This window comes from Apus apus, chromosome 2 (genome assembly GCF_020740795.1).
Source record: "Apus apus isolate bApuApu2 chromosome 2, bApuApu2.pri.cur, whole genome shotgun sequence".
Lineage (NCBI taxonomy): Eukaryota > Metazoa > Chordata > Aves > Apodiformes > Apodidae > Apus > Apus apus.
The window spans coordinates 58,923,637-58,939,142 of NC_067283.1; the positions used below are offsets into that span (position 1 = coordinate 58,923,637).

General features: G+C 40.1%; 1 protein-coding gene across 1 annotated transcript; it reads left to right on the forward strand.

Annotated features, from left to right (window-relative positions):
* Positions 1-3,847: 3,847 nt before the first annotated feature.
* On the forward strand, positions 3,848-10,061 carry LRRC14B (leucine rich repeat containing 14B). The gene is made up of 2 exons (XM_051611458.1): positions 3,848-4,813; positions 6,292-10,061. The coding sequence occupies exons 1-2, from the start codon at positions 3,909-3,911 to the stop codon at positions 6,935-6,937; spliced, it is 1,551 nt and encodes a 516-aa protein (XP_051467418.1). The 5' UTR covers positions 3,848-3,908; the 3' UTR covers positions 6,938-10,061.
* The last annotated feature ends 5,445 nt before the right edge of the window (positions 10,062-15,506 follow it).

A 15,506-nucleotide genomic window follows, 5' to 3' on the forward strand; every position in this document is an offset into this window, starting at 1 on the left:
CCAAGTGTCCTTGGTCTCTCAGCAGTAACTATAAACATTCAGGCCTTATCAGTCTACCAGCTGAAAAACCTGCTGCTAGTTTTGGCAAGTGTGCTGCCTAAAAGAGAGTTCACTGCAGAAAAAAAAGAAAAGAAAACAAAACAAAAATACCCACAACAAACAAACAAACAAAACCACAGTAAAAAGAAAATTGGCTTAATCTTGGCTCAAACCAGGACGTTACTTTAGTCTTTGCTTGTTCTATATCCCTCAGAACTGTGAACTCCACCAGTGTATGATCACTGCAGCCTAGGCTGCCTCCAATCTTGTTGTCTTCACTTGCATTGGTGACCAACAGGACCACTATTACAACCCTTCTGTAGGGCTGAACTTTACCTGGCATAAGGTATATGTGGCATGAGGAAAAGAAGTTTTCCTCATTGCACTCTAGGAGTCTTCTCCATTGCCAGTTTCTGTGGGAACTTTAAAACATTGTCACAGCATTTTGCTCAACATAACTATCTGAACTCTACCTTCCTGAGAACCACAAAATCTTATATGAAATATGACTTCTTGACAAGTGAGAAATCTCTATAATTTTTTAGATTAATTTTGATTGCCATTTATGCGACATCTCAAATAGAATAGAGATGATAATTGTAAATAAACAAAAAAATGTAAAAAATTTAGAAAATACAGTTATAGAATATTTTTTCACTGGTAATTCCATAAAAATAGTTGGATCTGTAATGCATTCCTTTCCCTAAATTCTATGCAGAACAATATTCTCAGCATCTTCTGAATTTAGAATGAACTTCGTTCATTGTGTTTACACTTTGTTACACAGTTTTAGACTCCTTTCCTCGCTTAAGTTTCATTTCTTAATAAATCAGTCCTCTCTTTGCAAACCTGAACCTCTGAATTCTGTTTTCACATGACTATGCCAATAAATGTTGAATGTAAATAGTATCAACTAGCAAAATCTATGCAAAAGTAATCTTTTACCTATATTCTTCCCTATCCAATATTTTGATGTGACCCAGAGCTGCTTCTATAGATGCTGATAGATGTATATATCCTGTAATGGATTATTAAAGAAAAAATCTTAATAGAATTTTTCTTCCATGTTGGATCCACTTCATCTAGAATTAGTTTCTCCATTCATTTAGGATGACATTTCTGAGAACATCAGAAAACCAGCTATTTTATTATTGAATATTTTTCTTTTTAATATACTGTTTTTAAAAGTTAAAAACCTATTAAAATCCCCTTGGTGAACATTTTTCACACTGCCCTGGGTAGTTTTTTTGTAGTAACTGAAAAAAATTTTCATTATAGCCTGTTAAAATTATTTTAATGTTTATTGCTGTACAAGCACAAAACCAATATTATACCAGCTTGAATGCTAGAATATAATAAACTTTACTTTTGGTTAAAATTTTAAAGTGCTTTGTCATTATTTCTTCTACCATTAAACAAAACACTAAATGTTTAATAAAATTGTTTGTCAGCTCTGATTGACATGACAATGAAGACTTTGTTTGAGCTGTGCAGGTCCTACTTTTCCAGATTTCCACATTTTCTTTGCTGTGAAAAATTCATGCCATACTTCATGGTTTTAGTTTTTCTTTTAAAGTAAATCCATTATGGAATATTTCATCAAAAGCAAGAGAAAAATCCTAAGTATGTTTCAAATTACATGTGGCAGGATATCTTTGTTAGACTGTGTCATTCTGAGGAGACTTTATTTTTTTTGCAGTTTTTTGGTTTGTGTGAGCTTAAATTTGCCTTCAAATACAGGAGTGGTATCACTAATATAATTAAAAATGTATTAGATGCAATAGACATCACTTGTCAAAGTATTGTTTTCCTGTGCATTTCAACTCCAGTTCATGTATAGCAGATGATGATGTAGTTATTACTATGTTTTACGCAATTTCGTAAATTCTGATAACAGCAACATATAACTGATCCCTGTATGACAAAAAAAAAATAAATCACAAATTGCTTGAAATTTTTGTAAGCATAGCTTTATTGTCTTTCAAAATTTAAATAGGTAGATTTTTGAAGTATATACACAACTTTTTATCTGCTTACTTAGTATATTTGGACAAGTGATCCAAAAAGATCCAAGATAAAGTGTCCTAGATTTTTATTAGAATAGAGCTGTATTTATAGAGGTAAAGAACTGAAATAAATGTTTTTCTCTGCTTCTGTATATGAAAAAAAATATTGCTTGTTTGCTAGAAAAGACAGTTTGACTCTTCAAATCTTTTTCTTAATTGTTTTAAAAGAAACACTAAATTTAATGGGTTTACATTGGGTATTATCATTTGCAACTTTTTCAACTCAGTATGGTACTGTAAGATTCTGATGCAATTCTCAGCAAGAGTTTAGTCTTCCATATTGACCATCTCCAAAAAACCAAGGTATGGTATGGAGCTCAAGTCCATGAACCTAACAGGTACTCCTCTGGATTTGAACAAGGGCAGCTTAAAACACAGCAAGTTTTGCCAGCCGAGCAGATTATCTCAGTATTTTTTGTAAAAATTACATTGGAGAATGGTAGGCGCAGAGCAGAAGAGGTAGAGATCATCTGCAGAGGCTGGAAGGTGAACAAGAGAATGACCTTAGGAACAGAAGAAACGGAGGACATGAGTTGGGGCTGTAGGCACTTAGAAATTATTTCAAATTATTGATTTTAGAGTTTTTCTAAATGGCAGAGGGAAAAAAGAATAAGATGTTTACAGGATTGTCTTGCACCCAAAGTTCTGTCAATAGCTCGTAGAGGATATGATATACTGAAATCCCAACTGTACTGCAAAAAGTTCCACAACTCAATGTAAGGCTCCATTCACACGTTCACCCTCCTCATCTGAAAAATAATCCAAACCAACAAATAGAAACCAAAAATGTTCCAAGTAACTTCATACCTTCAAGGCATGCTCATTCTCTGTCCCACTGGCTGCCCAGCAAAAGACATGAGAAGACAGCATGAAGGAGGTATCTATTGTAACTGCCTCTGATAGTCAAGTGCCATGTTGAAAGAAAGAAACATCCTCTCTCTTCATGGGACAGCTGGGTGAGAGAGATTTATCTCCTGGTCTGAAAACATAGATTTTTAATATTTTCCTATTCTGTATCACAATGAAACGATGATTTCACAAATAACAGGAAAGAAGATACCATCTGTTGCTTAGAGAAAAGCAACAGGATGGTTGCCTGGGCAGTTATGAGAAAGTTTTAGCTCTGTGGACTGTCTTGTTCATCTTGTCTTGTACTTAACCCTCAGTCTCTTATCATGGGCTAGTGTCAAGGTCACCAAGGCTCTGAGTCATTTTTGTCTCCCACTGGAAACACTGTATTTAACTCTTTCTTATAGGAAGGACAAAATAGAGGGACATTGTGTAGCTCAGTGACAGCAGAACCTCAGTCTTTCCTTATGGCTATAATTTTCAGGAGAAGTTCTATGCTTACTCTGAGTAATCTTCCCCATTGAAATCAGCATATGAATCTGCAGCGTATCATATTTCATGGAAGAAATATAATGTTATGCTTTTAAGTTGGAACCCTGAGTGCCTTTTGGATGGCATAGGAAAGATACAGAAATATTCTCATGTTTGTGTGCTGTCCTGATCTTGCTGATCCTACTGGGCAGTGGTCTGTACTTAATTGATTTAGCTTTGTTATAAAAATGAGAGTTTAAATTACTCTCTGACTAAAGATTTCACAGTTAATTACTGCAGAGTCACAGCATAACTCCAAAATAGAAAGCAGAGGATCAGCATGTGACTGTTCATTCTGCCTTTCCAGCAAGGCTTCCATTAGCAGCAAACAACAGCTGCAGATAAAAATAGAAGACCATAAACTAGGATCTTCAGTTAAACTCAGAAGTCACTCTCCCTGATGGCAAGGAGTCCAGAGGAACAATGAAGTCTCTCCAATTCATGAGTGCTGAAACATTCGTGTCAAATGCAGAGTTTGCCAGGAAGAGTCTCAGCAGTGTTGCTCCTAACCTTTTTCCTCTTCTTTTTAAAGCCAGCTATTTACTGGAGCAAGGTCAAGTGATCCATGACTTGGTAGAGAACTGGCCACTTGCTGACTTTAACATGGGAAAACTTTTGGGAAGCACCATGGACTACCAGGAAGACCTGACACACAGAACATGCTCAGTGTGCTTGGAAAGCTGTCTGACAGGACTGAGAGACTATGTGTTGAATCATTCTACTCCCTACGTGAAAAGGTTGAAGGTCGTCGACCTGACAGCTATAAAGGATGTTGAAGTTCAGTTTTGTCAGTGTAAGAAGACAATGGGCAGGTGGGCCAGGACACAGCTGCTCTCTAAGCTTTGTTTAGAACTGCTGGTTTACCTGCAACAAACACAGTGCAATATGGGTACCTTTGAAATCAGTATCGATGTGCTAATTGACTTATTTGTTACAGAGCGGAACTACGAGCTGGTAGTGCAGACGCTGTTGAAGAAGTGCTGTTGTCCATTGAAGGTCTGCTGTGTGGCATTCAGATCTGACAACTTGGCTTTACAGAAATTCTTCTATATCATAAAGCTCACCGATCCATCCTTGTTGCGCAAACTGGAAGTGGTTCACAATGTTCACTTGGAAATGGAACACTTGGAAATACTCTTCAACAGTGTCCGCTTCCCTCTGTTGATGTCCTTGACCTTGCCAGCACGAACATTTAATGTGCAGAGGTTCACAGCTACAGATGAACGGATGCTTACTAACATAGGAGAAAAGATGGCTGAAATGACGCAGCTGACTGAGCTGAGTATGTCATTTTCTATACTCACAGGAAGACTACAGAAACTCCTCAGGTAATTTGGTCATCTTACTTTCAGTCAAACCATAAAGAACAATCCTTTGTGTCATCATCAAGCTGAGAATCTCTGAGAATAAGGGAAGTGATGCTATCTCAGGGTACTTGTTAGAAGAGGCAGCAGGAAACTAGGAAAGAGAACTTGTTGGGAAGAATTTAAAGCCAACGTGTATTTAATACACTTAGAAGACTAATATATTGTGAAGCCCATCTAATTAGTATGAAGAGAATATACTTTTAGCTACTACATAAGAGAGGAGTATACTCAGATTTTTTTTTTTATTGTTGAGTTTCTATCTCAGCCAGCTTAGTGCTGAGTGCAGCCTTTGATGCAAGAACTGAGTCATATTCCAGGGTTTTTTCAGGGTCTCTAAGTGAACTCCTGGCCTCTAAAAACCAAGCAGTAAGTATGCCTAGATTCCATAGATACTGAATTTTTAGTATCTTTTCTTGTTCATCTTGTAGATTAACAAAGTAGACTTTCATTTGAGACTTTGATGTCAGTTGTTTGTCAGTCTCAAGGCAAGAGAGACCTCATGTTTTCCTGTACTGCAAATTAAGCTAATATATGAATATTCATGTTGAATTCCTGGGAAGAACTGGCAATTCTCAAAAGGACAAAAAGTTGCCAATGAAAAGTATTCACATTTTGAGAGAAAATAAGTCAAGTATATGCTCTTCAGAGCATCTAAAAACAGGGGCAGACAAAAAAATTTCATTGAGACAAATAAACTTGGTCTACAATTCCTCCTGTGTAATGAAATAATTAATTTAAAAGTTGTGAATTACACACTGCTCATGTTGAGAAAAACAAATTACAAGTTTCTAACCTTGATCCAGCTGACGTCTGTGGAAGAAATCTCACTAAAAATCAGTATGTATGAAAAGGATCTCTTGATCTTCATCTGTCAGATCTATTTTATATTCAACTATAATATTTGCATATAATCTCAGGTACACATCTTCCAACTTTCTACTTCATCAGAAGGTCTCTTTGCAATTCCAGAACAGTACAACATGTAAACCTCTTGAGCATTTAAAAACAAAACTAGAAACAAAAGCCGATGTCTTGTTAGATGGGCTCTTATCTTTATATGAATCCTTCCTTAACAGAAATTATCTAAATCTCTAGAATTACAACAGATTTCTACAAGTGGCAGCCACCAATGCTTTTATGGTAGTAATAGATGTGACAATTTATAACTTGCTACAAAATAGACTTAATGTTGCCAAATTAATCCCCATTAAAACAACACAGTTGAAGCCATGTAAAGTAGAAGCTAATTCAATAAACTGATTTCAGGACAAAAATATGCTTGTTAATGTTGCTACATGCTTCTATTTCTCAAAAGAGGTTAGAAAAAATAACGGATGTGGTGGATGTCTGCATTCTTAATGTGGACAATTTGTGAAATTTTGTAAATGTAGCTTTTCAATGTTTTATGTCATAAAACTCCTTTTCTCTTTAATCTGCAGTCCACTAAAAACTCCACTGAAGATACTCGATGTTTCTAACTGCTCACTGAACCATGCTGATATGACATATTTAGCCAACAGCTTCCACGCTTACCACTTAGAAACCCTGGACTTGAGTGGTCACAATATACCTGACTTTTACTCATCAATATTCTTTAAGCTTCTCAGCCGTTCCTCTTCAGTGCTAAGGAGTCTTACCTTGGAGGACTGCAACATCCAAGACATTCATGTCAACATGTTGATTTTAGGTTTAAGCTCTTGTCAGAAACTACAGGAGTTTAAGTTTCTTGGAAACCCACTGTCATCCCATGCACTTAAACACCTTTTCACATTTTTCTGTGAGTTGCCAATGCTGAGAAATGTGGAGTTCCCAGTCCCAAGGGATTGTTATCCTATTGGCATCACCTACCCAATTGATGATGCCAGTCTCTGCAGATTTGATCACCAAAAATATGAAGATGTAGTAAAGGAGCTTAACCTCATTTTACTCAAAGCAAATAGGGAGGATGTGAAGGCTTCAACTCCCCTCTTTGGCAGTTATGATGCAGCTGTTCAAGAGACAAACAATGAACTGGGAGCTTACTTGATCAAGTCATTCAAAGAGACTTTAGAAAAACTTACTACATCTCTTAACAAAAGTAATTAAGTTGTAGCTTAAGTTGTAGCTGTAATCAACAAGTGTTTATATGCTCTGTCAAGCCAGGAGTTAATTTAGTCTCTTCTGCAACTTCATTGATCAGTCTACTAATTTCTAATCTGAATTTACTTCTGTTTGAATACCCTTGATCATCTGAGGTATTTTAACTATACTGTACCAACGGCATACCACTTACATAAGCATTACTTGCTCTCAAAAGATCAGAGAACCCTTAATAGTTTATTATTTTACACAAAAGCACTTTGTTTCTCAGTAGAACAATAGGTGTCAAAGTTTGACTGATTTCTTATACAATTTCTTCTGCCTTTGGCAGTGAGTGTTGCAGCCCTACAAAAAAGGCAGGAAAGTCCAGCAGGATGTTCCAAAGGTTTGGTTTTTGGTTTTCCCTTGGCCTTCTGAATTCACCAGTCTGTTTTATACAGTACATTCCCAACAGTGAGGGATGTATAACAACCTCCATGTAGGTCTACACCTCTCTTTCTTATGCAGAGGAAAGCACGATAAACCTGCTTTTGCAAGGGTAACTATAGAATTTGTCTAATACATTGTGCTAGTGGGGAGTAAAGTTCTGTAACTAGGAGACAGCAAACCAAATTGTTGGCTGACAGCAGGGGATTTCCTGTGACTTCCCCCAGCAATATAAAGCAGCCTATGAGGGTTGCTGAAGCTCCCGCAAAGCATATTTTACCAAGGTGTATGAGGACATACCATGTTTGTGATGTCAGCAGGCAAGTGCCTCAAGCTGCTTCCTTTGTTCAATCAGCTACATTGTTGCTTTCAGCTGTTTTAAACAAAGTCTACAACAGTGGTAATAATGCAAAAAAGACTAGCATAGAAAACATGGGGTAAAATGGATTCAATGACAATTTCAGAAATTTGGAAAAGGGACAAAACAGGTAGCTGACTAACTAGAAGTTTACCTGCATAAAATACTTCCTTCTGCCATGACTGTGTGTTGATCTGCTAAAGAATTAAAACAGGTGCCTGGAAGAATCACCTGCAAGAAATGTTTTTGAGTAGTAGAGTACACACAATCCCAGACCCTCACACACACCATGTTGGAACATGGGAAAATGGGAAAATGTGCAGGATCACAAAACAAACCCAGAGAGAGCACTATAATGGGGGAGGAATCCTGCAGCAAGTAGGCAAGTGTCATAAAATAGCATCTCACTCCTGATACTGCAGACAGACAAAAGAGAAATATATTAGGAAAACTTACCTATTGTCAACCAATTTGAGACCTCCTCACAGGCTTTGTAAACTCTACCACAGCCCAAACTGCTCTAATGTACCAACTTAATCAGCTTGTAGGTGATTAAAAAAAAAAAAACAAAAAGAAGAATGATACTCAGGTTAATGCCCATCACTTTTCCATTAAATATACTTTAACAGTCGGTTAAAACTTGATCAAAAAGCACTGAAAGTGAATGTTGTAGCAGGACTTGAGGTGTCATGGCAGTATTAAAGATAATTATTAAGATAACAAAGGCAGCTTAATTGAAATAATACTGGATCTCATCATGTGAGGCTAAGGAATAAACGTTCTTCATTTAGGCAGTGCTGTTTTGTGAAGCTTTCTGTTTATCCATAATAAGAATATGAAAGCAGCTCATAACCTAGTTTACAAAAAAAAAAAAAAAAAATTAAAAAAAAAATTATGGACTGGGTACTAAGCTGAGCTTACAGGTTCCACAGCATGCATTTTAAATTCTTTTTTTATGTCTTGTGTTGGTTTGGTGGGTTTTTTGGTAGTGGAGGAGGGGCCCTATGGGAGGTTACTGTAAGAAGCTGAAGAGCTTCCCCAGCTGAAGCCAAGGAGCCTTTATAGAGACAATACATGCACCTCTGTGATTAACATAAGAAATAACTGAGAGAAGACCTGAGCAGAGCAAGCAGTTAGGAAGAGCTGAGCTGGAGAGGCAGAGGGTTGACAGTGGTTGACCAGGAAGAAGGCGAAGAAGGTGCCCAAGCAGAAGTTTCCCTGCAACCTATGGTGAGATGGCAAGCTGTCCCCCTGCATTCATGGAGGAATGTGATGGAACATTCCCTGAGGAATGGAAGGTGCCAGGAGGGGGTAGACTTGGATTTGCCGCTAGTGGACTTGGATTATGCAGCTGTGGAAGACACCGGTGCTAGGAGAGGTAGCTGTTCCCGAAGCAGCCCCTGACTCTGTGGGAAGCCTGCACTGGAGCAGCTTGCTTCTGACCTTGTGGGAAGGACTCATGAAGGAGAGGTTCGTGGAAGACTCTCTCCCATGTAAGGGACCCCATGGGGAAGCAGGGGCTGTTTCTTTGTTGTCATGTTAGACCCAAACCATGACATGCCTTCTTAACTCGTGCTCTTTTGTCTAATGTTTCATTGATTAAACATAATGATAGTAAAATTGAAAGTGAGTGGGCATGACCTGTTTATGTTACAGAGCACCAATTAAAAAAAAAAAAAAGGTAATCAAAGTTGCTGAGCCAAGCAACTGTGATTAAGAAAATTCCAGAATTGGTTCCATATGTTATTACTAATTTGGACAGAGTTCCACATGCTCCCTTGTCTTCATGATAGTTGTAGAATACTTGTTAGTAGATTTAATAGAAATATAGAAATTAACTAAACTGATGAATTTGCTGTACTAAGCTAACGGAATGTGTTACTTTTAAAACAATGTGCTTTGTGTAACTCAGTCAATTGTGTGAAGGATCCTGCACGTTGTGATAACATCAAGTCTTCTAAGATCTGTCAAGCCAACACACAGTATTCCATCATATGGTCATGTTGATTCTGGACCCACTTGGGCAATCTTCACGCCTTTTACATGTAAATAAATAACAAAACAGTTGGAGATTGGTTGAGACCAGGGGAGACAGTACAGAGAAGACAAAAGACTAGAATCAACAATGACCCCACAGGAGACCCTCAAGCATGCATAATTAGAAAGATAATTAGTTCCAGGAAAAAATATTACTATGTAAAAGAATCTTGGGAACTCATGGGAATAGAACTGAATGTGCATGTTTTTTGTGTATATTATTTGGGGTATTTTGATAACTTGACCATTTATGATGGAACTATGCCCAGTTTTGCCTAGTGTTGCCAATAAAGAATGCCTGCTCAATAACAGCTTGTTTTATAGGGTTTTTATCTCGATATCCTTATTCAGCCATTCCTAGCCTCCTACTCTGATGAGGTGGGTTAGAAAGCAAGAGGGTTTGAAAGCTCCAAATTTTGTTTCGCTCAGCTCTGCTCGTTGCCTTTTCTTCCCACTGACTTTGATGTTCTTTCCATCCTAGATTTAACCCTTGTCTTCTCAGCCAGATATAAGTGGTTTGAAGTTTTCTAGGCCAAGAATCTACTTCTTTAGGATGAGTAGTGGTACTTAATGTTGCTGGGAGGGGACATTCTGTGTACAGCAGCTGCAAACCTATGTGTACTGATTCCTCTGCCCTGACAGCAGGGCCAATTAAATGGTTGTAACTGAAGGTGAAGGTTGGTAATTTTTTAAGCATATTGGGCTACAACAGTCAGTTCCTGCTGTTACACGTATGTTGTTACGTGTATTACCATGTTTAGGACTCCCTGGGCCAGGAGCAGTATGTAGAGTTTTAGTGCCCAGTGAGGATCAGCACTATGTGTATCTCAAATATTGTCTTTGGGTCTGGAGTATGAAGTATTGCATTACAGGGGAGGTGAACTTGCTGAGTTCTGTTACTGATTGCTGCGTTTTACATCTTCTAGTGACAGCCCGGCTCACAGAGTGAAAGCTTGCATCAACAGCTCCCACAAGGGAAGTGTTGGGGTGGAATGCAATTGATGACTTTACTGTTCTCCTAGCAGTGTTTAAAACTATGAACACAGCAGCTCTGCACTTCCTAGCCACTTAACATCACCATCTCTTTTCCTGCCTTACAGAAATACCCTTACTTTAAAAAAGAAAAGGTGTAGCCATTTCTCCCACACAGATGGTGCCAGGACTGAATGCACATGCTGGGCATTCAGTTGCCCACACATTGTTGCTGCCATGCACCTTCCCCAGGAACACTTCAAAAACACCACTAAAACTAGGTCTCCAGGATTGCCTTGCTATCTAAAGGGTCAATGGTCCATTCCCTCATTATCTTACTCTTATCTAAAATCCAGCTGTAAAACTGACAACATCCAAACATTGCTCCCAAATGGAAAGTGCAAGCCCTGAAAGTTGTTCCTGGTCCTCACCTTCCCTTGGAACCTCTTCCAAAGCCTCACCGACACTGATGCTCCAGGCTTGCCTTGACACCTAAAGGTTCAGCAGTCTGTGCCCTCCTTTTCGCATTCTTGCCAAAGCCCAGCTACAAAACTGAAAGCATTCAGCCATTCCTCCCAAGTGCAAGGTGCAAGGCCTGAAAGCTGTTGCTGGCCCTCACCTTGCCCTGGCACCCCTTTCAAAGTCCCACTATCCTTGGGCCTCAGGCCCTGCTATGCCACCTATAGAATCAACAGTCACAGCACCATAGAATCACAGAATCACTGTATATTAGGGGTTGGAAGGGACCTCCAGAGATCATTGAGTCCAACTCCCCCTGCCAGAGTAAGACCAAAGAAAAACCTAGGGCAGATCACTGAGAAAGGCACCCAGACGGGTCTTGAAAGTCTCCAGAGAACGAGAATCCACAGCCTTTCTGGGGTGCCTGTTCCAGTGCTCTGTAACCCTTACAGCAAACAAGTTCTTCCTCATGTTGGGGTGGAATTTCCTATGCTGAAGTTTGAATCCATTGCCCCTCATCCTATCACAGGGCACAAGTGAAAAGAGGTTGTCCCTGCCTTCTTGATGCCCAGCCCTCATGTATTTATAGACATTAATTAGATCCCTCTTCAGTCTTCTCTCTAGACTGAGAGGTCTCTTAGCCTTTCCTCATAAGGCAAGTGTTCCAGTCCCTTAATGATCCTCATAGCCCTCTATTGGACTCTCTCAAATAGATCTCTGTCTCTCTTGAACTGGGGAGCCCAGAACTGGACACAATACTCCAAGTGAGGTCTCACCAGGGCAAAGTAGAGGGAGAGGAGAATCTCCCTTGGTCTGCTGGAGACACTCCTCTTAATGCACCCCAAGATACTATTGGCCTTCTTGGCCACAAAGGCACATTGTTGTTCCATGGCTACCTTGTTGTCTACCAGGACTCCAAGGTCCTTCTCCACTGAGCTACTCCCTAGAGGATCACTTCCCAGCCTGTACCGGTGCATTTTGTTATTCCTTCCCAGGTGCAGGACTCTGCATGTGCTCTTGTTGGACCCCATTAGGTTCCTCTTTGCTCAGCTCTCCAGCCTGTCCAAATCTTGCTGAATGGCTGTACAGCCTTCAGATGAATCAGCCAACCCTCCCAGATTTGTGTCCTCAGCAAACTTGCTGAGAAGACACTCTGTCCCATCATCAAGGTCATTGATAAAGATGTTGAACAGAACTGGACCCAGCACTGGTCCCTGAGGGACTCCGCTAGTTACAAGTCTCCAGCTGGATTCTGCACCATTGACCACCACTCTTTGGGCTCTATTGTGTAGCCAGTTCTTAATCCACCTCACTATTCTTTTATCCCACATATTCTGAGCTTGCTCACAAGGATGTTATGGGAGACTGTATCAAAAGCCTTGCTAAGGTCAAGGTAGACTACATCCGCTGGTCTCCCTGTGTCTATCCATTCAGTCACAACATCATAGAAGGTTATCAGATTAGTCAAGCGTAATTTCTCCTTGGTGAATCCACACTGACTACTCCTGATAACCTTCTTCTCTTCCATGTGCTTAGAGATGACCTCCAAAATGAAAGCCTCCATCATTTTTCCAGGTATGGAGATGAGGCTGACTGGTCTGTAACTTCCTGCATCTTCCTTCTTGCCCTTTTTGAAGACTGGAGTGTTATTTGCCTTCCTCCAGTCCTCAGGCACCTCTCCTGTTTGCAGTGATCTTTCAAAAATTATGGAGAGTGGTAGGGCAATAATATCAGCTAGCTCTCTCAACACTCTTGGGTGCATCTCATCAGGGCCCATGGCCTTGTGCACATTCAATTTACATAACTGATCTCTGACCCACTCTTCATTGACCAGTGGAGAGTTTTCCCTCCTCTAGGCTTCCTCTCCTGTGTCCAGGGTCTGAAGCTCATAAGGGCTGGTCTTAGTAAAGACTGAAGCAAATAAGAGATTCAGCAACTCTGCCTTCTTTGCAAGCTCCCATCTCATTTAGCAGTGGGCTCCCATTTTCCCTGTTCTTCTTTTACTACTGATACATTTGAAGAAGCTCTTTTTGCTCTCCTTTACTTCCTTTGCCAGTTTAAGTTCTAAGAGGGCTTTGGCCTTTCTTGTTGCCTTCCTGCATACCCTAACAAAGTCCCTATAGTTCTCCCAAGTGACAAGTCCCTTCTTCCACAAACTGTACATTTCTTTCTTCCATGAGACTTTCTTCAGAAGATCCTTGCTTATCCATGCAGGTAGCTTAAAACCTCTGTCTGGTTTTCTACTCAAAGGAATGCACCTATCTTTGGCCTGGAGGAAGTGGTATTTTAAAATTGACCAGCTTTCCTGGGCTCCCTTTCTTTCCAGAGTTTTAGCCCATGGGCTTCTTTACAAGTAGATCTTTGAAGAGTTCAAAGTTAGTCCCACAGAAGTCCAGGGTTGTAATCCTAGTTATTGTCTTCCTTTTTCCTTGTAAAATACTAAACTCCACCATGTCATGATCACTGTTGACAAGGTTATTCCCAACTTTAATGTCCCCAACCAGACCTTCTTTATTTGTTAATATAAGGTCTAGCAGTGCACCTCTCCTCATTGGTTCTTCCACTACCTGCATTAGAAAATTATAATCAATGCACTGCAAGAACCTTTTGGACTGAACCTGCTTAGTTGTGTGAGCTTTCCAGCAAATATCAGGGTGATTGAAGTCACGAATGAGTACTAGGGAGTGTGATCTAGAGGCTACTCCCGGCTGACTGTAGAAGGCCTCATCAACATCTTCTTCTTGGGTTGGTGGTATATAGTAGACACCCGCAACTGTTTTGCCTTCAATTGCATGTCCCTTAATTCTTACCCACAAGCTTTCAACCTGTTCTACCTCCCTCCCTGGATAGAACTCAACTTGTTGCTTTGTTGGTCTGTCACGAGAGGGTAATGTTGTTCTTTATGTACGAGAGAAACTGGAATGACAACGTTCCAGTCACAGGAGCTGTCCCATCATGTTTCAGTGATTGTAATTATATCGTAGCCATTCAACCTAACACAGATCTCCAACTCCTCTTGCTTACTCCCCATGCTCAGTGCATTGTTATATAAGCATTTCAGAGAGGGAAACTAGCAATTAGTTGTCACTTTTGGCTTGCGACTATTCCCAGCCCCTTCCCTGGTTAGCAACCCATTAGTGAGCCCTGTATTTTTATTGTTATATTTATCTCCATTTCCCATGTCAAGTGGGATGGCAGACCGAAGACCATCCTTAGGCTCATCTCTAGTGAGCCTGGTTTTATCCCCATCTCCCTTTGAGACTCGTTAAAAGCCCTTTCAATGAGCCCTGCCACCTCCTCTGTGAGAATCCTTTTCCCCTTTGGAGACAGATGTATTCCATCTGTCATCTGCAGACCAAGTGCTATAAAAACTTCCCCATGAACAAACAACCCAAAGTGGCACTAGCCCCTAAGACACGCATTGATTAGGTGTGTTTTCCATCCTCTTACAATATTTATTCCTACCATTTGAGGGAGTGATAAAAACACCATCTGTGCACCTGAGCCTTCAACCAGTTGCCCCAATGCCTTGGAGTCCTTTAGACTTATCTCTGCAATCTCATCATTACCAACCTGGATGACTAGCAAAGGGTAATAACCAGAGGGCTGCACCAGATCAGAGAGTTTCCTCTTAACATCTCTAATCTGAACCCCACGGAGGCAGTGGAATTCCCTGTGGGATGGGTCTGGTCAACAATAGGCCCTTCTGTTCCCCTCAGAAGAGAGTTGCCCACCACCATTACCTTCCTTTTCTTCTTAATTGAAACAGTCCTAAGGCATGGGGGTGAGTGACTCACTAGATGAATCTTCCCCTCTATCTTCATTTGCTGGGCCCTGAAGTTCCAAAGCATCATACCTATTTTTCAAAGGCAACTGGGACGGTGGGGGGGCCATGAGGGTTTTCACTTGCCTCCCCAAGGAGGGACCTCTCTCCATTCCTCCCTGTCCCATGGGTCCCCTCCTTGTGTCTGATGACAGGAGAGGAGGAGATCCATCCATAGTTTATGCACTACATTCCTATTAAAGTTGATGTTTTTTGGACCCTGGGTGTTATGTCACCTTAGTCCACACTAAGAAACTGAGTCATTCCCTGCCTTCCCACATGTGGGATATGACAGCTATACTCTGTACTTGTGTAATGTTCCATGTTGAAGGATCTGGCTACATATCCCCCCAGTTTCTCTATACATATTTATCAATATTAAAAGTAGGCCTAATTTATATAGATCGTTGTGAAGTAAAAAGTCCACTGAGGTGAAAGAAAATACTAACATTGAAGATGTAGATTTAGTATTTTGAAAATAAAGCTTAAGTACTCATTTC